This window comes from Panthera pardus, unplaced genomic scaffold (assembly GCF_024362965.1).
Source record: "Panthera pardus isolate Hobbes unplaced genomic scaffold, ASM2436296v1 HiC_scaffold_10, whole genome shotgun sequence".
In the NCBI taxonomy this organism is placed as follows: Eukaryota; Metazoa; Chordata; class Mammalia; order Carnivora; family Felidae; genus Panthera; species Panthera pardus.
Genome location: NW_026526655.1, coordinates 63,558,187 through 63,581,510, shown reverse-complemented (window position 1 = coordinate 63,581,510; position 23,324 = coordinate 63,558,187). Strand labels below are relative to the sequence as shown.

General features: G+C 40.4%; 1 protein-coding gene across 6 annotated transcripts in view; it reads left to right on the top strand.

Annotated features, from left to right (window-relative positions):
* Positions 1–18,078, top strand: part of NOSTRIN (nitric oxide synthase trafficking) — a 60,290-nt gene extending 42,212 nt beyond the window's left edge. For 5 of the 6 annotated variants that reach the window (XM_019458584.2, XM_019458575.2, XM_019458556.2 and 2 more), the window contains 8 exons: positions 2,650–2,748; positions 2,844–2,969; positions 6,601–6,709; positions 7,572–7,660; positions 10,730–10,855; positions 11,783–11,882; positions 12,972–13,061; positions 15,913–18,078. In XM_019458584.2, the coding sequence (XP_019314129.1) occupies positions 2,650–2,748; positions 2,844–2,969; positions 6,601–6,709; positions 7,572–7,660; positions 10,730–10,855; positions 11,783–11,882; positions 12,972–13,061; positions 15,913–16,049 (876 nt within the window). In that variant the 3' untranslated portion in view covers positions 16,050–18,078. The remainder of the gene's footprint in view (positions 1–2,649; positions 2,749–2,843; positions 2,970–6,600; positions 6,710–7,571; positions 7,661–10,729; positions 10,856–11,782; positions 11,883–12,971; positions 13,062–15,912) is intronic. The other variant, XM_019458595.2, reaches the window with a different exon arrangement.
* Positions 18,079–23,324: the final 5,246 nt, after the last annotated feature.

Genomic DNA, 23,324 nt, shown 5'->3' with positions numbered 1-23,324 from the left:
TTATCTCTGCCTCTTTTCATGAGCAAACATAGATCATTTTAATGATTTCCCTGAAATGTAATTAAAGTCTCTTAACCATTACCATCTCCACCAAGGGATACTGGTTGTTCCAGTCTCAAATTGAGGCTAGTGGCTCAGCACTTGTCAAAATAAGGAAACAGCTGCCCACTAGGATACAATGTGTTCTTAAACACATTGTTTTTTCTCCTGTCCTTTGTTCATGGTGCTAAACTAGAACAGGTGTTTCTCTAAATCTTTCTCTAAGGTGTAAAGTCTCTTATTGAAGATGGTTCCAGTTGAGGTTCAAGCAACTGAGCAGAATTTGTCCTATAGATTGGTTAGGAAGCATATATCTCTGTCCTTGGAAGAAGCAATACATTGGATAGGCTACTTTTCTGTGTCTTTAATCCTATATCTGGGAAACTGAGGGCACACAACCACTTTCATGGCTGGTGCTTGACAGTATTGAAGACAGACTCAGGAGACTAAGAACAGAAACAAAGGCATTTTTCTCCCACTGACTTATAAAAGTTGTATAGCTTCTGACTCAATAAAGAAGTGGCCATGGGAGAGCAGAGCTCTGGCTTCTTGCTTCAAATGTCATGACACTTGGCACAGAATTGAAATTTTCATGTGATCAGCATAAATTTTCATAGTTACTGCCTGAGCTTTTTACTACTTGCATTTAATAGCAGTGTTAAAATGACTATATACCAATAAACAAAACATGGAATATACATAGAATGGAATATTATTCAGCCTTAAAAAGGAAGGCCATTCTGTCACATGCTTCATGGGTAAACCTTGAAGACTTCATGCTAGGTGAAATTAGCCAGACACAAAAGGACAAAACTTATATGATTCCTCTTATGTGAGATACCAAAGGTAGTCAAATTCATAGAAGACATAAAGTAGAATGATGATTGACAGGGGGTATGGAAAAAGGGGTATGGGGAATTTGGTTTAATGGGTAGAGTTTCAGTTTTGCAAGATGAAAAAAGTTCTGGAGATGGATGATAACTATAGTCGCACAACAATGTTGAATGTACTTAATGACACTGATGTGTACACTTACAAGTGGTTAAGGGGCGCCTGGGTGGCTCAGTCGGTCAAGTGTCTGACTTCGGCTCAGGTCATGATCTCACAGCTCGTAGGTTCGAGCCCCACGTCAAGCTCTGTGCTGACAGCTCAGAACCTGGAGCCTGCTTCGGATTCTGTGTCTCCCTCTCTCTGCTCCTCCCTCCCTCACTCACGCTCTGTCTCTCTCTGTCTCAAAAACAAATAAACATCGAAAAAAAAAGTTTCCAAAGTGGTTAAAATGGTAAGTTTTATGTTATGCAAGTTTTACCACAATTTAAAAAAAATAAATTTTTAAAAAAGTTTAAAGTGACTATACACCATAGATAAAATAACAACTGAATGTGAATGTGATCTACCACAGGGATATAAAGGACTGCCATACTGTATTAGGTCAGTAGGCCCTATAGATGTGCCTAGAGAGGCAGATGGGAGAACCCAATGATCTTTGTGACCACCCCCCTGCACTATCCCCACCCTGCCAAAGGCCTTGAGAAGGACTTGACCTTCTTACTTCCTATGGAAATGCTACCCACCAATTTGACCAAAGCCTTCTTCATGAAAGACTATTGCTGAGTCCTCTTTATTGTGTGGCATGGAGTTGGGTGGGATGGTGGGCGTGAGAGCAACCAACCTGACCTCTGAACAAAGCAGGGACGCCCAGGCTTTGTCCTTACAAAAATGGGATGATGAGCATGTGGTCTTGGGCACCTGCCACCTCCATCAAAGCCCAAAGTCCTCTGTGCACATACCCAGCAGCCTCCCCCCTCCCCCACATGGCCTAGGAATCCCATCTGGCCCAGCCTTCTCACACAATGCCTAGCAGCTGAATTTCCCTGCACTCCCTCAAAACAATCAGCAGCCCAGCTAGCAGTGAGTGGCAAAAGCCTAATAACTAACTTTTTCTAGAATCTTAAGACCAACAAGGGAAATGTGACATCCCTTTGTTTACCCTTCCTAGGTAAAAGTTACGAGACTCTAGGAGTAGAATTTTTATCATTCCACACAAAGTGGAAAGGCTATGTTCCCACCTTCACACAGTGGTCTTCGACCCCCCAGGCCTAATTTTAGGCCAGGATTATGAGTTGATCAGACTTTGGGGTTCTTCTCTTTTCAATAGTTTCCTTAAATTCACCTGCCCCTGCAGAGGCTAGCAGAATGCCTTGTATGTACTATAAACAGTTCTAAAAATATTTAGTGTCTAAATGCACTTCCAAGGTATTGATACGGGTTTTACTGGGCTTCGCTCTCCTTCTCTAGAACTCACAGATGCTTTTCAAATTATTCCTTTTCTCCCCTTTTTTTGGTGAATGTCAGGTAATCCACAACATCACCCTATATACCTTTTGGGCCAAAACAGCCTGGGGAACATATGTGAGTTAAACCAATCCTACATAAGGCTAAACAGGAAATACACCAATCTCCCCCCCACTGCAGCTTGGATGTGGCATAAACAAGAGGCACTCACATAACAGTTCATTCAGACTTTCTTCGGATGTGTCAGTGCTTGGTAGGTAACATTAGTTTTGCACAACAACGGGCCAGTCTTACACCATTTTCCATCCTTTTCAGAGCATCCTGGAGCTGGAGAAGGAAAGAATTAAACTTTTATACAATAACTTAAACCAGTACACCCAACATATTTCTGTTTTTGGCCAAACCCTGACTACAGTGAGTAGTAAAGATTTCTCTATTTCTGATATGCATGGTAAGAAGCGGCAGGAAACATCCTTCAGTAAACTTGCTCTGCTTTCTTGGGTTTTCAGTGTCACACTCAGATTCACCGTGCCATCAACAAGATAGATGTTGAAAAAGACATCCAGGCTCTCATGGAAGAAACTGCAGTCTCATCCACAGAAAATAAATCTGAGTTCCTATTAACCGATTACTTTGTAAGTATGGAATGGAAGGAAGTTCCATTAATGGGGCACCTTAGTCATATATTGAGGGATTTACTTTGGAAAAAAAAATTGAGAGCAATTGTAATTGAAAGTATTGGTTTTTTCATAGTCTGTATAAATAAAAAACAGTATGTGGTTTACAAACTGGACAACAGAAATATGTCTTTGGTGTTCTTTGGAAGGGAGGAAAGTTAAACGGGATTCCAGACTGAATCTTTATACTCAGTCTTCTATAGAAGAGTAATGCCAGGCAGACACGTTTCATGATCTGTAAATAATCACTGTATATCATATTGGATGTCTATTGTTGCATAACAATTACCCCCAAGAATAACTGGTTAAAACAAGCATTTATTATCTCACAGTTTCTATGGGTCAGGAATCTAGGTATGGCTTCACCCTCAAGATGTCAGCCAGGAGTGCTGATATGTCAAAGCTCTCCTGAGAGACGACCTGCTTCTGAGCTCATGTGGCTGATGGCAAGCCTCTGGCCCCTCCCGACTGGTAGCTGGAGATACCAGCTTCTTGCCATGTAGGTCTTTCCACCTATGGGAGGTTCACAACATGTCACAATATGTCTGCTTCCCCCAGAACTGGTGATCCAAAAGAGACCGAGCTAGAGTGTCCAAGATGGAATTATAGTCTTCATAAGCTAATCTCAGAAGTGACATCTCTTAGTATTCTATTTGTTAGAAGCAAGTCAATAAGTATGGCCCACATTTAAGTGGAGGAGATTATACAAAGGCATGACTCCTCAAATGTGGGAATCATTATCAACATTCTTCATGGTCTTTGCCTTTGAAAATCTTGAACCATATTACAAAAACTTATTTTGAGAGCATTTGGATGATTCTACTATTATATGAAACTTGCTAAAAACTGATCAATCATCTAACCTCTTTGTTATCTTGGGGTAAATTCTTTGTCCTCTTGGATCATGCCTCAAAGATTTTGTCTTCTGCTCCCCTCTTGTTACCCTTAATTACAGTGTTCTAGAAGCTGATCATTAGTTACCAAAATCTGCAGGAAGAATTCCCCATAGCTCCTCCCTGCGCCTTCTGCTATATTTCATTCAGACTTTCAAGGTCCAGACTGGGAAGGTTCATTTCTCCCTGTATAGGGAACTAGCCTACTGGTCATGTCCTGCTCTAGAATTAAAAGTGTAGCTGAAGTCAACATCCCAGGAGTCCTGTGCAGGGAATAAAAGATGAGGGAGGGGAAAAGCCCATCAGATGAGGCACAAAGATGATGCCTGACCAGCTTTTTCCCTCCCCATCCTCCAAATAGGCATAAGTGGCCACCTATTTTTTAATCAAATCTTTTTTTTTTCCTATTCTGGCAACGGTGAAGTGAATTAGCAACAGCAATGTCTGCTCAGAGCAGTAACAAAGGTAGCAATGGGAGTGGAAAGGAAGATTTGATGGGGGAAGTGCTCTTCTTTTTTTTTTGTTTATCCTTTTAAATAGGTGACCTCTTAGATGGGAAATGTACAATAAAGTATTTTTGTTATTCTCTTTAAAAAAGTGCCCCTATTGAATAACTTGTCAATAAAATAAGGGTCATTCTCCTTGAATATTTGATTAGGCTTCCAGTGAAATGTAAGGAGGCAGCCATGACAGTTTATCTTTAATTGCCACGCCCATGGAAATTTTGGGTTTCTATGGAACTTCTGTGTACCAAAGCTGATGACTACATATCTGTTGTCTAAATGAACGGATTGTATCTCCAAATGTGTAAACGGGATTTTCTTAATATCCTCAAAGCAAAACACCCCCAAATTCTGACTTACTAGACATTAGCAGTAAATATAGACTGGTTTATATCTAGTGCCAAGAAATGTACATGGACTAGGGTAAGACAGACCAATAAGAGTACAGATATTGAGGGGCTGGTGACCAGTGTGAAAATATTTGCAAGGTTACCATAAGGCCATGCTCAGAAGATTGTATCTGAAGTTTCATAGGCCACCTTCAGTATTGATCTTCTTTCCAAAATCTTTGGAAGAGAAGGACAAATTTAAGAAAGTTAACGGACAGCAGTATATTCTAGCCTCAAGTTGATCCAGTAGTGATCCATCTCTGGAAATACATTTGTAAACAATAGGTGTCCCTAAACAACCCAAATGAAGTCTCAGCCTGGCATGGGAGCCAGAGTGTGATGTGCATTTCTCCAGCAAGGAAGTCCTGAGGGTTGGAGGCAGGCAGCCATGCAGTTCCATTGGGGCTCATGTGGGGTGTGACGACCACCATGGGTAGGCATGTGTAGGAGCAGATGGGGAAGAGAACTGGGACTCAGAAGAGCGGGGTTTCAAGCTGTTTCCTTTGGGCCTTCATTTATGTCTCTGAGTGTCACAGGTAAAATGGGGGAAATAAAGCCAACCTCATAGAGTTGTTGTGAGAATCACATGTAATAAAGATACATACTTTTATAATATGTAATTCACAATATATAAATATTTTTATCTAGAGCTCATTATTTCTATAATGGCTGTTTGCTTTGCTCTAAATTCTCATGCCTCCCTTTCTTTGTGATGATCTCTCCACCAGCTTTCAGGATCCTGGTTTTTCTCCTTCCATATTGGAGAAGTCCTGACTCCTTTAGTGCCATCTTCAGTCATTGGTGTCCCCTCTTTCTCCACGGGTTCCTGTCCCTCTGCTACACTCATGTTCAGCCCCTCACCACCTGACCCTAACATCCTCTTTTTTTTCCTCATTTAGATCTTGAAATAATGTATGTGAAAGTTCAGGTATTGTTATTACTTTCTCACATTTTATAGGATAAAATCTCTACTTCAGCCCAAAAATCTGGCTTAAACTATGAAAACAAATTTTCCTTCCACTATGTTTGCTCATGCAAATGGCTGGTCTGTTGATTGTTCCTGATACATTTTTTTTGCAGTCCTCCCTCTATCCTTTGGCTTGAGCCATTTCCCCTACCCGGGGTACCCTTTGACTTCTTTTCCCTGGACTGAAAAATCCTGGTGAAGTCTTCTAGCCTCCTTGAAACTTTCTTGCCTTGGCACTTGCTGAATCACGCATTCCTATCTGCACCATTCATGAATGAATGTGGCCTTGAATTGTTAGCTCTCTTCATGATATGCTTCAAGACTTGACTAAATTATAGACCCATTCTGGGAAGAGCTCACGTGTTCCCAGCAGCTGGCCAAGAAAGCAGAACACAACAGATATTTGTTCCACTCCATAGGCAGTCCTGGTTCAAGGTAAACACATGATGCTACAGTGGATGTTTAAAGAACTCTAACTGGAACCAAGACAAATAGAGAGCAACATGTATCCAAAAAACCAATTTACTTATCAAGAAACTATGAAATAACTATAGTAAGGCTCTTCTTCAACAATAATGTGTTCTATTAAGGAAGTGCTCGGCTATGTACTGACAAGCTGTGGGCAAGAAGTTTTCATAGTAAGCAGGCCTAGAACAAGTAGAACAATCCGTATAAAACCAAAGGTTATCCTGCTTTTATTTATTTACTTTTTTACTCTTTTTCTCCTGTCCAGTTAATATTAAATACAGTTATCAGTGAAAGTATCAGTATAGCCAGGAGGAGCAACCCTTACTTTTTTCTCCTTAAATTATTAAGCATCATTTTCTCCCCCTAAAGGAAGAAGATCTTAACAATGCAATGAATAAAGAGCGACAAGAGTCTTCAATAAAATCAAAACTGTTGAGACTGCAAAAAGACATCGAAAAAGCCTCAAGAGACCGGGCAGGTGTGTAATTGTATCTGTGAGTGGCCTGATAAGTGTTCTACTTGGAGGTTTCCTTCAGAGTTAGGGTGATTCCACTTTTGCAGACTGGGGCAGGGACCATCTCATTTAAAGAATCCTATGTCAAACCTAATTTGTCTGAATAAAGAACAATGGGAAAGAAGAAAGGAGAGCACAAACAGGCTGGAAATGATACTTTGGTCTATTTGAGAGAGCTATGTCACCATTTCCAGAAATGCAGCATATTGCTGTGTTTCTGAAATGGCTGGAATGAGGGACAATTTGTTAGGTTGAAAACGTGGTAAACCTGTGCACACAGCTTTTGGTTTTCTTGTTTGTTTCTTTTTAAACTATCCTTCCAAATGACGAAGCTGGGTATGTCAGAATGTGAAGCAGCTCTAAAGGGATACGGATAATAAAAACAACCCCACACTTGTGATTCTGGAATGTGGAGCTTATCTTTTGTGGACTAGAGCGACACGTTGAAATGTAATCCCTGTCAGGAAATCCAAGGGAGTGAAATGTTTAGAAACCTAAATATCATAGTGAGGAAGAGCCTAACACTGTGGGAAGTGTTGGGAATGGACCACGGACTGGGTCTGCAAGGAGATTCAAAAGCTCATCTTGCAAAATAATAATCAAGATTTTTTTTAACTCCAGCATTTCTCAAATTTCATTAAATGAAGGTACAGGCCACTGGTTCAGTAAAATTTAGTAACAACTACGTGCAGAAAGAGCCTCAGCCATTGGGAAGCCCTCCTGGTATCACCTCTGGGCCCAGGCTCCGCTGCCTGTGGCCCCTCTCAGCTGTGTTCCACCAGGGCAGGATGGACAGCGGTGACCGAGAGAATCATTTCATTGCTAGGTTTGGAACAAATGCTGAAATCCTACTCTAGCAACTCTGCCTTCTTGGACACAGAGAGCCAAAGAATCACAGCAGCCTTAATGGACGAGGTAAATATTTGCAGATTCCACCTTCCTAGATTTAATGATGAAAGAGTTATTTTTAGAATACTTGTTTTCAGGACCGATTTGACCTCTCTTTGCCTTTCTTTTCTCATGACATACAACATTCTAGGAAGAGAGCTCCTGTAGTCACCTCCTTGACGAGCAGTTTGAGGGATCCGGAAAAATTCAACTACTTAGAAATGTTTGCTTTAATGTCCTTCCTGGAAAAGAATTGTGCCTAAAATAGAATTCCCCAAAATAGAATAATTACATCAAGGTCTGGAAACCACGTGTACTTTAACCCAGTTAGGAAAAGTGATTAAACACACACACACAAACCCACAACCAGGGCCTGCATTCAGAAAGGTCTGGATCTGGATCCAGCCCTGCCATTTACAGGGACTTGGGACGACGTTAGTTTTCTCATCTGTAAAATGGGGATATTGGTCCCTACTTCAGAAGGTTATTGTGAGGATGTAGTGTTGGTTAGAAAATGTCAGCACAGTGCACAGAGGAGAGCTGAAAACCTGGTAACTATGAAGATTCCATTTTCCACTGATCCCTCAGCGAACATCACGGTCTTCTGAAAATAACAGGAGAGCGGAAAGATGTGAGGCACAGAGTGAGGGGGGTAGTCTGGGTGTGTGGCAAAAGCTCCTGAGAAAAAGGGAAAAAACTTCAGAGGCTGAGGTTGTTCTGAGGGGAGGGGACGTGCTGTCAGGAGAGGGCAGGGAGAGAGGCATCTCTGGGCCTTTTTGCTGAGAGCCTGGACCTCAGCAGCCCCCAGGCATTTGTGAGAGTGATGGACAATGCAGCCGCTTCAGAGGAGCCCAGGTGAAAGAGAGGTTAGCAAAGTGCTGTGAATTCTATATAGGAATAAAGGCAAACAGATGCTATGAACTATGTGTGCTAGATACAGGTTTTCTGCTATGATTACAGAAATAGGAAGTTGACTGGGGTTAATATGAGAAGAATTCAGGAAGCGATAAAATCTTTAGCAATGTTTTGTAGGATATAGGAAGCTGGGCCAGCTGTCCTTACCTTGTACCTAGCCTAACTAACTGTCTTGTGAAAGCAGGTACCTAATAATTCTGTCCAAACAGGTAATTTCAGTAGTTCTTTGGTGAAAGGAGATAGATATAGCCAGGTACAGTTTAATCGATTGTTTAGCAGAGGCTTCCTTTAGAGGAGGTGCTGTTGGAAAAACAAACCTAACACTCTTAGGGAAAGAAAGGCCTGAATTCTGTTCACTTGGGAACAGAGCTCTAACATAGTTGCAGTGACACATGGCTATAGTTTTTATGAAATTATAAAGCAGTCCGTAGAACATTTTCTGTGATAGTGCAAAATGTTTGGTTTTCTAATTCCATGCAAGTAGTATTTACCAAAATAAAGTCATATGGAGCATTTTTTGATGGTGTTAAGTTGTAAGTTTATTTCTTTGGTTGTTCTTGCATAGAATTTTGTCATCATCATTACCAGCACAGAACATGTATTGGGATCATCTGGGTACATGCTGGCCTGATCCACATAGTGGAGGGTATAAGGTCCGAGAGGGTCTGGCTCCTGAGTTAATGGTGCTTATGATGAAGTAAATATGAACCTTTGAGCAGTGAATGGCAAATATCCATGTAACTTGGCTACACACCCCTGCATCCGATGGGTAACATGAAGTCTACCCAGGGAAGGTTTCTTGCAGGAGGAAACTCTGTTTCATTTAAATTCTTCCTAATTCATTGCCTCTTGGTCCTTCAAGTGCCATATTTGAAAGAAGAATGTTGATAACACATGTTCTAGGAGAAAGTGTTGTGGAAACTGAATATATTTAGAATAGATACTATCTTCAGACACTGGAAGGAGCACCACATAGGAGAGGAAGGAGATTTGTCCTATGATGCTCTCAGATGCAGACTAGGTCTAATGGTAGAAGGTATGTGGTGGGTTTTGGTTTATCTTAGGTAAGCCTGTCCCACAATGCAGTCGATCAGAGGTGTTCAGTTCAGTTCAGTCCAACCGGAGGTGTTGTGGTCCGTTGGCAAGAATGTTAGGGTTAGGAATCCCCCTGCTGGATATGTGGAAAAGGAAGAAATAATGGTCAGGAAGAGACTGGATAAGCAGGCCCCTTCCAATGTTTAGATTCTGTTATTTGGTTTACCCTAACTGAACATAGCTTAACAAAGAAGTTATTACGAAGTTTCTAGTTCAAGGTCAAATGGAGAACAGGAGGTCAAATTCAGAACTAGGAGTGTATCTTTAGCTTCACTTATTTTTTTAAATGTTTATTTATTTGTGTGTGTGACAGAGACAGAGAAAGCGAGGGAGGGGCAGAGAGAGAAGGAGACAGAGAATCCCAAGCAGGCTCTGCACTGTCAGCAGGGAGCCTGATGTGGGGCTCGAACTCACCAACTGTGAGATCATGACCTGAGACGAAATCAAAAGTCAGGATGCTAAACTGATTGAGCCACCCAGACACCCCTAGCTTCACGTATTTTTATACTCAGATACTCCAGACCATTGTTTCCAGTGTCCAGAAGTGTTACTGCAAACTTGTTGGGTAATGTAAGACCTAATCTCTTTAAGAAAAATAATAACAGCAGCAGCAGCAACAAAACCCATCTCACACTATTTCAGTTTGATTCTATCGATACAAGTTCAGTTGTGTTCACAATGCTGAGCACAATGTTCAACATCCTTTCTTCAAGGCCTCTGGAAGTCTACCTTCTGCAATCAACACTCATTATTCCCTTTCTCACTGCTCAGCAGAAAATAGCTAAGAGTAAAGCTATTTGTTGCCACAAAATACTGAGTAATATATCTATCAAGGTTTCTGGTTTACCCTGTGTATAGAAGAGTCCAGAATGCGGTGCACTTCACAACTAAGCCTTTCCTTTAAAATACTGAAAGTGTCCACTTTTTGCTCCCTTTAGCATTTTCTGTGCATATCTGCATGAAGTTGAATGTGTACCTTTCTAGACCTCTTTGTCATCTTGGAAGTTATCCTCATATCCCTTTACCCATCCAGTCGTACCTCATGTTCTAGAAATTTACTCACATGGCCAAATGATGTATCCACAGACCAACTTGAAACTAGACCTTTTGCAAGCAAACTCCTACAAACTGTCATCAGTGTTAGCAGAACTTGAGCAAAGACCTCAACCCAACCATCCCTGCAGTAACTCCATCTTCAGGTGGAAAGAAAAGGTAAAAATTTAAGAGATTTGGTTGTAATTTCTTGACTGGGTTTGCTGTATGGAGTGGCTTCAAATAGTACCGGGGCAAAAAGGCTATTATGAATTATATGTGCCACATGTCCCAAATCCCAGTTGTGGAATTTTAAGATAAATTTATTTCTTACTCCTTCTGGGTGAAGTAACAAGAGTTAATCACAAATAAATACATTCTTTGTGGACTAAATATGAGGAGCTAATAATTCTTTGGATTCCTTCTTCATCTTCCACATAACTTTATTCTTTGAACATGCCTCTAGAATAAAATGTCTATGTGCCTAAATTGTAAGATTTTGTGATATACTCTAGTCTCATCCATTTCACATAATACATGACGTGGATAAAGTGTGAGCATAATTTAAAAAATTCACACTGGTGTATTTTCCTGGTGATACACTATAAGGATTGATAATGAGCATGTGCATATATGTGGGTCACTCTACCTTGCAGCTGTTTTCCATTTCCAATCAGAAGGGGGAGCTGTAACCACCTTGTGGTAAGAGGACTTTTCTCTTTCCATGAAACTCAGCTCTAAAATGGTCACAATCATGGCAGATTGAGTCATGGCAATTTCACTTGCATTAAAGCCAATTAAAGTTGAATTTGTAGAAGTAATGCTGTGAACGTTATTATTTGACCTCGAGGTGCACGTCAGAATTGCAAACACAGGGTGTAAAATGCGGTAATTGTCTAATTCTGAAAATATTAAGGCTTTAGAAATAAGAAAGCTTTATGGTAGAGTTTTTAAAACTATTGAATAATTCATTTATACTCTCCCCCCTGAAATTAAAAAAACAAATTCCTTAGGAAAACAGCTGTGGAAGAGTTACTTCTCATAAATACTTTTGATGACAGTGTTGTTAAAAATGACTTTTTTTTTTTTTTTTAACAATTTAAACAGCAACAGACACATAGTTATGTGAAAATATCTCGGCCTTTTCTGATGAAGGTGAGCAGGGCATCTTGTGGTGGGCAGAGAATCCCGAGTGCTTCATCTGCAGGTAATCCCAGGCCCACAATAATCTGGGGGAGGGTTCTATCGGTAAAGCACGTTGTTACATTTACATTTTATTTTCAGAATCCTTTGGGCATATATCAGCTCAAAGAAATTTGCATTTCAGTTAGGACTGATTCATTTGTTGGTATCTGTAGCTTTCTGTGCAGATGTTATCCAAAATTTGGGAAGGAGTCAAAAAGTGGAGGGTTGAGGAAAAAATGTATGATGTGAGAAGGTACCTTCGATGACTGGCATCCGTGTTATTCAGACAGTCTGCATCTGCTGTCCTTACATTCAACCTCAAACCCTTGTGAGGAGTTCTGTCTCCACTGCCTCCTCCAAACTTCCATGGAAATCCTGTCCTTCCTGTGAGAAACACGGTGATCCCAACCCTACTTACTCCCTTTATTCAGCTGCCTTATATTAGCCATTTGCCAGCTCACACCCACCACATTTCACCTTTCAACACACAGATACAAGCTCACATGCACGCACGCACACACACACACCCTACCATTGTCCCTTGTTTAACTATAGTTACCATAACCTTGATTCTCAAGTTTCTTGATGAGAAGTTGGTGAAAAGAGTTTCAGTAAAACCCAGGACGTTATGTTCCACTTGGTGTATTAAAGACTCGCGATCGCATTAAGAAATAGTTCCATCAGTACCTAGGGAGGGTGGTAACAAACACGTGTACTAGCTGATGTATGCCTGAATGGCAAAACTGGTGTATGTTTTCCAAAATATGCTTCAACTACCACACATACTAGCTAACTGGTGTTGACAAGTTCATGTGGGAAACAACTTTAAACTGTCATCTTCATTGTTTTTTCTCCAGACTCATTATTTTCCGTACTATGATATAGTTTTTGATTATATAATATACATAGTCCATATACACAGTAGGTATATCATAAATTAGGTTACTATACCCAGGAACGAAGATTATGTGAAATTATAAACTTTCCCTTTGAGAAGATGTCAGTATATTTAAGCTCAGCACCACACTATTCAATAACTGAAGAGCTTCCCATCATATTCATCTTGCCTACTGACACAGCGTTACTAATTATTACTGGATCCAACTTTCAGCGTCTGGTGTGGCCCAGCTCGGCAGTGGTCTTTGCAAGGCTTTATATTCTTTCCAAGCCAGACAAGATGATGAATTAAATTTGGAAAAAGGTAAGAATCATTTTCAAATAGTTTGACTGCCTTCCCATTTGATTTGACTAAAACTCCTGTCTTTGTTACAACAGCCTTAAAAGTTACTACAACATCAAATCATTTCAGGTTTATAATGACCCTTCTTAGAAAATAAAGATAAAGCACATCAAAAATAAGAGTCAGATAATAAAAATAGCTAACATTTATTCCGTGTTTACTGAGTGCTAGATATTGCTACAAGCACGTTGTCCCATTTAATGTTCATAAAAGCCCTGTGAAGTAGGTATTATTATTTATTCCCATTTTATTGTTGAGGAGACTAAGGCATAGAAACGTTAAGTACTTTGGCTAAAGTTACAGGAAGTGGTAGAACATGCTTTGATCTCAGAAACCCAGAGTCATGCTTTTTATCACAGGGCTAACCTGGGCGAGAATGTCAGTAATGGAAAGTTACTAGAAGGGTAGCCTCACCTTTTTCCTTTTCAGAAAACTAAACACACAAGAATGTGAAATGACTTCCTTTCATGGCTTAGGGTAAGCTCGAATTCTAGAAGCCAGGTCAGAGGACTTCCAGCTTAATGTTTCTCCCACTTATCCCTTAGAACAGAGTTTTATGGCCAATCTAAGGAAACAACCCCTTTCTCTGTGTCACAGACTTTTGATGAACATGGAAAGGTATGCTGTCATAGGTTACCTAGACCTCAGCATTAAATAAGAAACAGCCACTAGCCTCAACTTTCCTTGTGTGTCCGATTAACAACCATATTTGGATGTTAAAGCTGAGATCTGGAGATGAAATGGTTAGTGAGAAAGGGTTGTGTTGTAGGAGAGAGCTGTTTACCTGCAAGCAGGACATGGCGTCCAGAGCCAACAGGAAGTCGTGATGGATTTTGCAGCCATATAACAGGGACACCATGTCTTTGCTCTTGGTTAACGGGTGCTTCCTTTTCAGTTTGCTGGTCAGATGTCTTCAGCGACTACTTCTCCTTCTAGTTCAGAAAGAAATAAAGATAAGAAAAAGGGTAATATAGTAGACCCTCTCCTCTGTTCATCTTAAATCAATGTTGCCTTTACCTAAAGTTGGAAGTGTTAGAGAAGTCACTTTGTTCTTCATCACATCATCATAAGGTTACCTACAGCAGTAGGTAAATGAAATGCTGTATTCCCACTTTCCATGTGAATAAAAAACACATTTCCCAGATGCCACCTAGACCCCAGGGCCTGAGTTTGAGGTACATAGTTACACAATAAACTTATTATCTTCTTTGTCTTCAGTTCTCTGCTGGCAGCAAAGTCTACTTATACTTTATCTCGTAAGTGGGTTCTTTATTTATTAAAACTTTTTTTAATGTTTATTTATTTTTGAGAGAGAGAGAGAGAGAGAGACAGAGTGTGAACGAGGGGGCAGGCAGAGAGAAAGGGAGACACAGAATCCCAAGCAGGTTCCAGGCTCTGAGCTGTCAGCACAGAGCCCGATGTAGGGCTTGAACTCATGACTGTGAGATCATGACCTAAGAGTCACCCAGGCACCCCTATAAATGAGTTCTTTAAATAAAAGGAGCCATTGGAGGCTTCAGAAAGCTGGCAACAAGATTTTAAATTATTTGTTTGAATTGCTGGTAGTGGACTGTGTCAGTCTGCTGACTTGAGAGAATTCATTGGAGGTAGAATGTAGGCTGAGAATGATATTTAAGAATAAAAAGTGATTTATGAGTGAGGTGAGATAGTAGGGGTGTATGTGGACAGTCTCCTTTGCCTAAGAAAGAAAATCACTGGGGAAGAAAATGAATGGAAGAAAGACTAAAAAATGACCTCAGAATGATGCTCAAGGTCAAGGAGCTCTCTTGCATCACGAAGGAAGTGGATGTTTCTACTCTAATGTGCAGAAAGCAGCCAGAGAGGAAGGACTCTTTCTCACAAGGGAAGGATTTAGCCAGAGTATTTGGGGGCATCTATGGTTAAGCTTTTAGGGTTATTAATATCAGAATAGTATTTGTTAAAAGAGAGGGAATTAGAGAAGGGCCATGTGTTTCTTAGGAATTCTATTTGAATCATTGCTTTAAAAAGTATTGTCTTCAAATTGACATTTTATTAAACTTACCAAAATTGCTGAATGGGGAGTTAAGTTTCTGTGCAAAGCTATGAGATGGAACTTTGGACTGTGAAATTGGCACATGTAATGGAGGGAAGCCGTCTTGATCTAAAGAAAAGTCTGATAGCTGAGACATAATAGTCACCATAGCAGACTGTCTTGGCCACCAACATGAGAAATCCTTAACACACAGACACCAAAAAAAGAGTTTGATGACAAGCTGTATCTGACGTGAGCCATCCAGCATGAGAAGGATATATGATCCAACATGATTCTGGGTTTTTTTTTTAATTTTTGATGTTTGTTTATTTTTGAGAGAGAGAGAGAGAAGAGAGTGAGAGACAGAGTGCAAGCAGGGGAGAGGCAAAGAGAGAGGGAGACACAGAATCCAAAGCAGGCTCTAGGCTCCAGGCTATCAGCACAGAGCCTAATGCAGGGCTTGAACCCAGGAACTGTGAGGTCATGACCTGAGCTGAAGTCAGACGCTTAAGAGACTGAGCCACCCAGGGGCCCCAATGCCATTCATTTTTAATGAAACTATTTTATGGCACAACTTTGATTGCTCGTTATCTTATGCTTTTTAATATTCTCTGCATTATGCCTGCTTCACACAGAGGTGTTCAATAAGTTTGGCTTTACCTAAATCATGTGCAGAGACTGATGCTAACAAGTAACTCCTTGAAGGCACAATCTCCTTAAAATTGTTTTACCAACTGGATTCAGGCTTGTGCTTAAATGGCAGAGACCTGTTTGTCTAACTAAATGTGCTTTTTACAGGTGACATTGTGACTATATACAAGAAAGAAGAAGAAGGATGGTGGTTTGGTTCTTTGAACGGAAAAAGGGGTCATTTTCCTGCCGCTTACGTGGAGGAGCTCCCTTCAAATGCTGGGAACCCGGCTACGGAGACGTAAGACAAGATTCCGAACACGCCGCCTTAGTCCGTAAACTTCACAATGCAGTGCAAATAAAGATAAATGCTGTAATCTTTACAAATAGGTAACGGTGTCCTCCCTGTGTGTCATGGCACTTTGCACTCCTGCTTATTTGCCTGAAACAGAGTTAGAAGATGAAGAGCAAAGGGAGAAAAGAAAGAGACCCTGCAGTTCCTAGAGTTTTTGAATCCTAGGAGACCCTAGAGATGCCCCAACACAGCCCCTGATGTCACACACAGAGAGTCAGAGCTCAGATCATTCAGCCACTTGTCTGAAGTCACATAGTTTTCTGGTAGTGCCGCAGAGATTAGGACTTAGATGTCTTTTTCATCTGGATCGTGTGCCAACAGGCCAGAGCAGGCCCGTGAGGGGTCAGGCAGTGTCTGGGAGACAAGGAAGAACAGATTAAGTCTGAGAAGAAGAGTTCAGCAGAGCCCTGGCAGATAAGACCCCTGGGAGATAGGCCCAGGTTAGAAGAGGGTAGAATAAAGAATCAGGAGCTGAGGCCAAGAGTCCCTATGATCAGGAGAGGGGATGCTAGACAAGAGGTCTGGATACTAGGTGAAGCTCAGTGTAGAACGGAGCCCCATCCTGAGCCAACCTTCTGATGTAGTGGCTTCTTGTACACCTTCTATGCACAACCGGAACTTCTATTAGAAGTGAGATCAGGGGTGAGCCAGAGATGGTTTGGAATCTGAAAGCGAGAGCAAGGTGGATAGGAAAGGGTTAGGAAGGAGACAGTGCCTGAAAACTCTTGCCTCCTTGTCCATTTGGAAACTTCATATACCAATTTAGAGGTACGAAACTCGCACTTCCCAATTAGTCAGTGTGAAGAGAATATCCTCAGCAGCTTCCTAGTGAAAGGAACCTTAAACGCTAATGAGTCTCTCTGGATGGAAAGTTCTGGAAATCAACATTTATGGTTAAAATGGAATATTTAGAGAGAAGCAGTTTTATGCTCCTTCCTCAAATTCCTTCTAATGGGTAGAGGTTGGGGATGAGACAGGGTAGGCCTCAAATTCTTCCCAAGGGGAACATTTTAAAATGGAGAGAAGTGGTTCAGCAGCATCTTTCAGAAAATGACCTAAGTCAGCCTGGAGATCACACTCTATTGAGTGGAAGGTCCTGGTGTTGATAGAGACATCTGGGCATGTTTACTATTGTGCCTAATAGTCTGACATTAGAGTAATTAAAATCCATTCCATTACTGTCCTGCCACCTACATCTTTATTTTTAATTAAATTTTGCACTTTCAAAAAGGAACTTTCAAACCAAGGCACCTATGTTTTTTATACTCTGTACCACTGCACTCCTATAGCAGGATATAATGAACACATAGAGATATTTATAGATAGAGATACCAGACCTGAAGGAGCTCAAGTAAAATTTGTTATGTGAGACATAACTTACAGCCTAGAAGAGCAGATCAGAAGTTTTAATGTCACCCTTAATGGTGTACTAATGAAGGCTTTCTACATGTAGAAAGTTGGCTGAATAATAGGCCATTAGACCATGAACAGAAAATTTGAATTTATATTTCCTCTTCATCTTACTTCTTTCCATTAAGCCTTGATGTATAAAAAATTGTGTAGCAATTGACTGCAGCCTACAATGGATCATTTGTGTAGAGAAAGTGATGATAATGATGGTTGGGCCCTGAAACTCACTGGAAGCAATTTTCAAAGAAGGATGCCCCTCTTTCTTCATAAGTCAGTTTTACTTTGTGAAAACATAAATGATTTTCCTGTTTTGTAATGTTGCTGAAAATTCTTTTTGCATCTGTGTTATATAATATTTAAACCTCAAAGAAATACTATAGGGAAACTATATATACAAATACAGTCGGGTAGGACAGACTTGTTGAATATCCTTTCAGTAGGGCAAGAATTTTCCGATTGGACAGGTAGGAATGGTAGCCCTTATATTTAGATAAAAATTAAATGTATATTGTGAAGATTAATGATGTACAAAAGCCTTCCATACAGAATAAAATAATTTTTAATATTCATACTTTTAAACTCTTTATTGGGCTTTCATAATTACACTACACTATTCAGTTCCATATCTCAGGAAGTTTTTAGCAACATTAACAACCTGAAATATAGGCAGTAGAGGTCTGAGCCACTGAAAACATCACAAGGCATTTTTCTACTTTATCTTCTTTCTAGTAGAATGCAAACTGATACATCTATCATGCTATCAACCAGAAAGATCTATGAATTTCATTTTTTTTGCATTTTCAATTACCCATAATAATTAATATTTATAATGACAAAAAGCAATTTTATCACTTAAAGTGCCTTCCGATCTAAAAAAAGTAATATCCAGGTTAGGGTAAAGTAAATTTTATTGCACAGTATTATAAGGCTTTAACTGCTCAGTAATTTGAGCAGAGGGTAACTTTGTTCTCCCCTCCCCCCAAAAAACCCTCCTCCCTCAAAGTCTTAATGGCCTTGGGGTTGTAATCAGCCCGACCTAGAGCAAGAAAAGTGCATTAGGATCAAATAACATGTCCTATTGTTCTTTGCAGTGTTACACAGGAAGCGTGTATAATCCCAGGGCAGATATGCTTGGAGGTGGGGGCAGGGGGCCTACAAACCGGTGGGACTGGACTCGGACCAGGGTTGGGGACACAGCAGAGAAGAGCAGGAAATCTTTTGCGAGGGAGTGCAGCTACTCGGATAGAGCTACAAGGATAGTGTCAGAGATTCTGGGAAGCTGTGATCCAGAGTGCAGAGCCCTGCTGAGCCAAGGATGCCAGGCCTCCCACTCCCAATCACAAGCACCATGGACGATAAACTACCAAGCCAGAGAATCCAGGTTGCGCTTTAGCCGGGAGCTCGGTTTAGGGAAACTAGGTGGACCTGTGGGTGCCTGCAGCTGGGGAAATGTGCCTAAGTGGGACATTCCAGTGGCCACCCCCTGGGGTGGGGGGGGGGGGGGAGGTCACGGCAATGGGAGGAAAGCAGCTTCCGCCAACCGGCCAGAGTTTGGAATAAAGAGACTTGCACAGAGTTCGAGTGAAATACTCTTTCAGGATAAGGAGAAGCCGACCTGGGCGTGGAAGCAAACCGAACTGGCCAGAGAAAGACCTTGATTCCACAGCTCAGGACTAATGATAGAGATCTGGGGACCACATAGGGAGTCACACCAAGGGAGTGCCTGGAAAGGACTGGGACCTGCCTAGCCACGTATATGAGGTGGCAAATGTGTTACTGAGCTCAGTCTCAGCTGGCTTGTAACTTGGGTTTTTCTGACACTGGGGCAAATGGCTCAGTGCTTGCTGCAGCGATTCTCCGAGTGCGGTGCTGGGACCGGCAGCACCGATATAACCTTGGACTAAGTTAGAAATGCAAAATGTCAGCCCATACTTTACCCGAGGCCAGAAACACTGACGTCTGTGGGTTAGGTGTTTCTAGTGCAAATTGAAGCTTGAGAACCACTGACTCACTTGAATGAATCCTGAGAATAGCGTCTAAACAGACGCACCGCGGAAGGAGCACTGTTGAAGGAGAAAGTGGAGAATACCACGTACCCAGGAAGGCCGCTCTAAAAAAAGAAATATCCCTTCCTTTTGGTCCAATAAGTTTTTAAAGATGAGTGTTGCTGGGGACTGTGCCCAACAAGGCTTTCTCCATTGTGAGGGCTGCTCCTTTCCTCCTCTGTCACATGCTCACTCTTGGCCCAGGGAAGAAGGAACACTTTGGACTACATTACACCCCCTCACAAGAGACTCCTCTTCTTTCTCAGCCACTTACTTGATATTCTTGTTAGCAGAAGAAAGCCTGGTATGGTCCCTATCTTGATACTAGAGAATGAGAAGCAAACAGCTCTCCCCTCACAATCCATTCCCCTTTACTCCCCACCCCACCACCCAGGGTCTAAGAGTAGATAATCCTCCTTCTGACTTATGATCAAAAGTCAATAGTAGCTTAACAACACTATGCCACCAATGCCTATGTCATCTATCTCACTATCTCATCAGGTAGGCATTTTATCATCTCACATCACAAGAAGAAGGGTAAGTACAGTACAATAAATACAGTACAATTGATCATGCACTAGGCCACAGAACAAGTCTCTAGAATGGTCTGACCACAATATAAGTTAAAAATTCCTAAGAAAAGGATAATTTAAAAACCACATGCATTTGGAGAACACATACATATGTGCACCTGCACGCACCTAAGCACATATATGTACACACACACACACACAACCTTCTAAATAAGCCATGGTCAAAGAAGAAATCTTAATAGAAATTTTAAAATATTAGAAATAAAAAATAGGAAAGCTACTACATATTAAAATCTGTAAGTCTGGGAAAGCAGCTTAAAAAATTCTATAGGGAAAAGTAGAAAGGCTAAAATTAATGAACTGAGTATCCTAAGTATGGATTTATAAAAACAACAGCAGAATCAACCCAAATAAAGCAAAGGATTTGAAAGGATTAATAAATTGAGCAAACCTTTGGCAGAATTAAGAGAAAAAAGCATAAAAAATATTATTTATAAGGTAAAAGTGGACATACTACAGCAGATACCTAAAAGCTAAAATCACATACTATCAACAACTTTACACCAATAAATTTGTAGAAAAGCAAGCCCAAAAGACAAAATTCTCAAAAAATATGCATTATCAAAACTCACTCAAGAAACAAAATATAACTGGATAATGTAATTACTATTAAAGACATTTAATGAGTATTTGCAAAATATATCTTCCTACAAAGAAAACACAGGCCAGATAGTTCCATAGGTGAGTTCAAAAACAGATAATCTCATTCAGACTTTTTCAGGAAGTAGAAAAAAAAGGAACACACCTGAACTATTTTCAAGGTTTGAGGGTGTAGGATAACCTTGATACCAAAACCAAAGTTAATATACAAAGGAAAATTATAAGCCAATCTCATTTATGGCTATAGATATAAAAATTTAAACAGAATATTTACAAACTGAATCCAACACTATTGAAAAAAAAGATTACACATCATGGATAATTGGATTTATTCCAGGAAGGCAGGGTTGATTCAATATTTAAAAAAAAAAAAAAAATCTATTGATATAAATCACTATGTTGACAGATTAAAGATGAAAATCTATATAGATGCAGAAAAAACATAACATTAACATTCATAATTATTTTAATTTAATTTAATTTTTAATGTTTATTTTTGAGAGACTGAGCATGAGAGAGGGAGGGGCAGACAGAGAGGGAGACATAGCACACAACGCAGGCTTCAGACTCTGAGCTGTCAGCACAGATCCCAATGTGGGGCTAGGACCCACGAACCATGAGATCATGACCTGAACCATGTCAGATGCTTAACTGACTGAGCCACCCAGGTGCCCCCATGATAATTACTTTTAGTTAACTGAGAATACAAGCAAACTTCCTTGACCTGATCAACAGAAAAGAAAATGGCAAGTTTGGGAAACTACCATAGTACAGTATAGCTGAAACTCAAAAAGATTAAATGACTCGCTTAAGATCAGGTACCACAGACGGGACCACATCTTCATTCTCAGATTTTTCCACAACACCATTTTGATGCTGGCAAACAGAACTTTTCACAAATTATTCAAGATTTATCATTATACTTTGAATCTCATATGTTGCCTCTTTCAAATGAAAGACCTTATCCTCAGCTGCTTCCAGCTGGTTGCTAAGAGAACAGGAAACGTGACGAAACTCTAAACATTCTTCACATCAAACCACATCATAGAGTGTTCACGCTTCTCACCATGATGTATTTAACGATAACCAAGAAAGGGGCTGATTTTAAATAGCTTCTATTTCCTCCAGTTTACTTGACAACTGGACTCTATTTCTACTTAGATGAAACTCTTTATTCGGAATGAATCTTATTCTCTATTAGCTCGTCATTAAGCCAAGAGTCGCCTGCAGGGCCATCTTTATCACCTAAAAATGGCTGAAGATAGCGGCAACACAGCTGCAGGTATTATTGAACAAGTTAGCTCCTTTTCAAAGGCTTAATTTTGATTTCCTATTAAATAATTTTCTATTGAGTCTGGACGGTGTGCTCAACATTAACAGGTATTTCTTAAGCTTCTACTTTGTGCCAGACACACTATGCAAGGGAATAGCAAAATAGGCAATTTGCTGTCATGGTACACAAATCAAAACAGAACTAATTGTCTCTGTCTAGGAATTTTCTGATTTGGAGGAGAAGTAACTTTGTAATCCTCATCAGCTGGGAAATTGAAATTTTTAATGCATTTGAACATTTTAGCAGATTCTGTGCCAATTATTTGTTTTTTAACTTGAACAGTGTAGTGATTGAGTTTAATTTTTTAAATTTTTTTCTATTATTACTACTTTTAGAGAGAGAGAGCATGAGCAGAGAGAGGGGCAGAAAGAGAGAGAGAGAGAGAGAGAGAGAGAGAGAGAGTGAATCCCAAGCAGGCTCCATGCTAAATGTGGAGCCCAACATGGGGCTTGATCCCACAATCCTGGGATGATGACCTGAGCCAAAATCAAGAGTCAAACGTTCAAACAACTGAGCCATCCAGGTGCCCCTTTTAATATTTTTTTTAATTTAATTTTTAAAGATCTCATTGTTCATTTTATTACAAAATTAGTCTACCCCATTTGGATTCCATTTTATTTATTATTTGTTTGTTTTTAAGTTTATTTATTTATTTTGAGACAGAGGATGAGCAGGGGAGGGACAGAGAGAGGGGGACAGAGGATCTGAATTGGATTCTGTGCTGACAGCAGAGAGCCCCATGTGGGGCTCGAACCCATGAACTGTCAGATCATGACTTAAGCCAAAGTCAGATGCTTAACTGACTGAACCACCCAGGTGCCCTTGGATTCCATTTTAATCAGCTTTATTACTTGTGTGTTTCTTTTCCATTTAGGAAAATCTTACCTTTGTATATTGTGTTTTATTTCCATATCAGGAAGATTTTAAATGGTTAAAATTATTTTTTCAAGTTTAGTTTTGAGAGAGAGAGAGAGAGAGAGAGAGAGCACGTGAGCTGGGGGAGGGGTAGAGGGAGAGAGAAAGAGAAAGAGAGAGAGAGAGGGAGAATCTTAAGCAGGCTCCATGATCAGTGCAGAGCCTGATGAGGGGTTCAGTCTCACAAACTGTAAGATTATGACCTGAGCCAAAATCAAGAGTTGGATGCTTAACCAACTGAGCCACCCAGGCACCCCTAAAATTATTTTAGTTTTGCAATATACCATCCTAAATACAATGTATCAAAAAGAGCAAACTTAATGAGATAG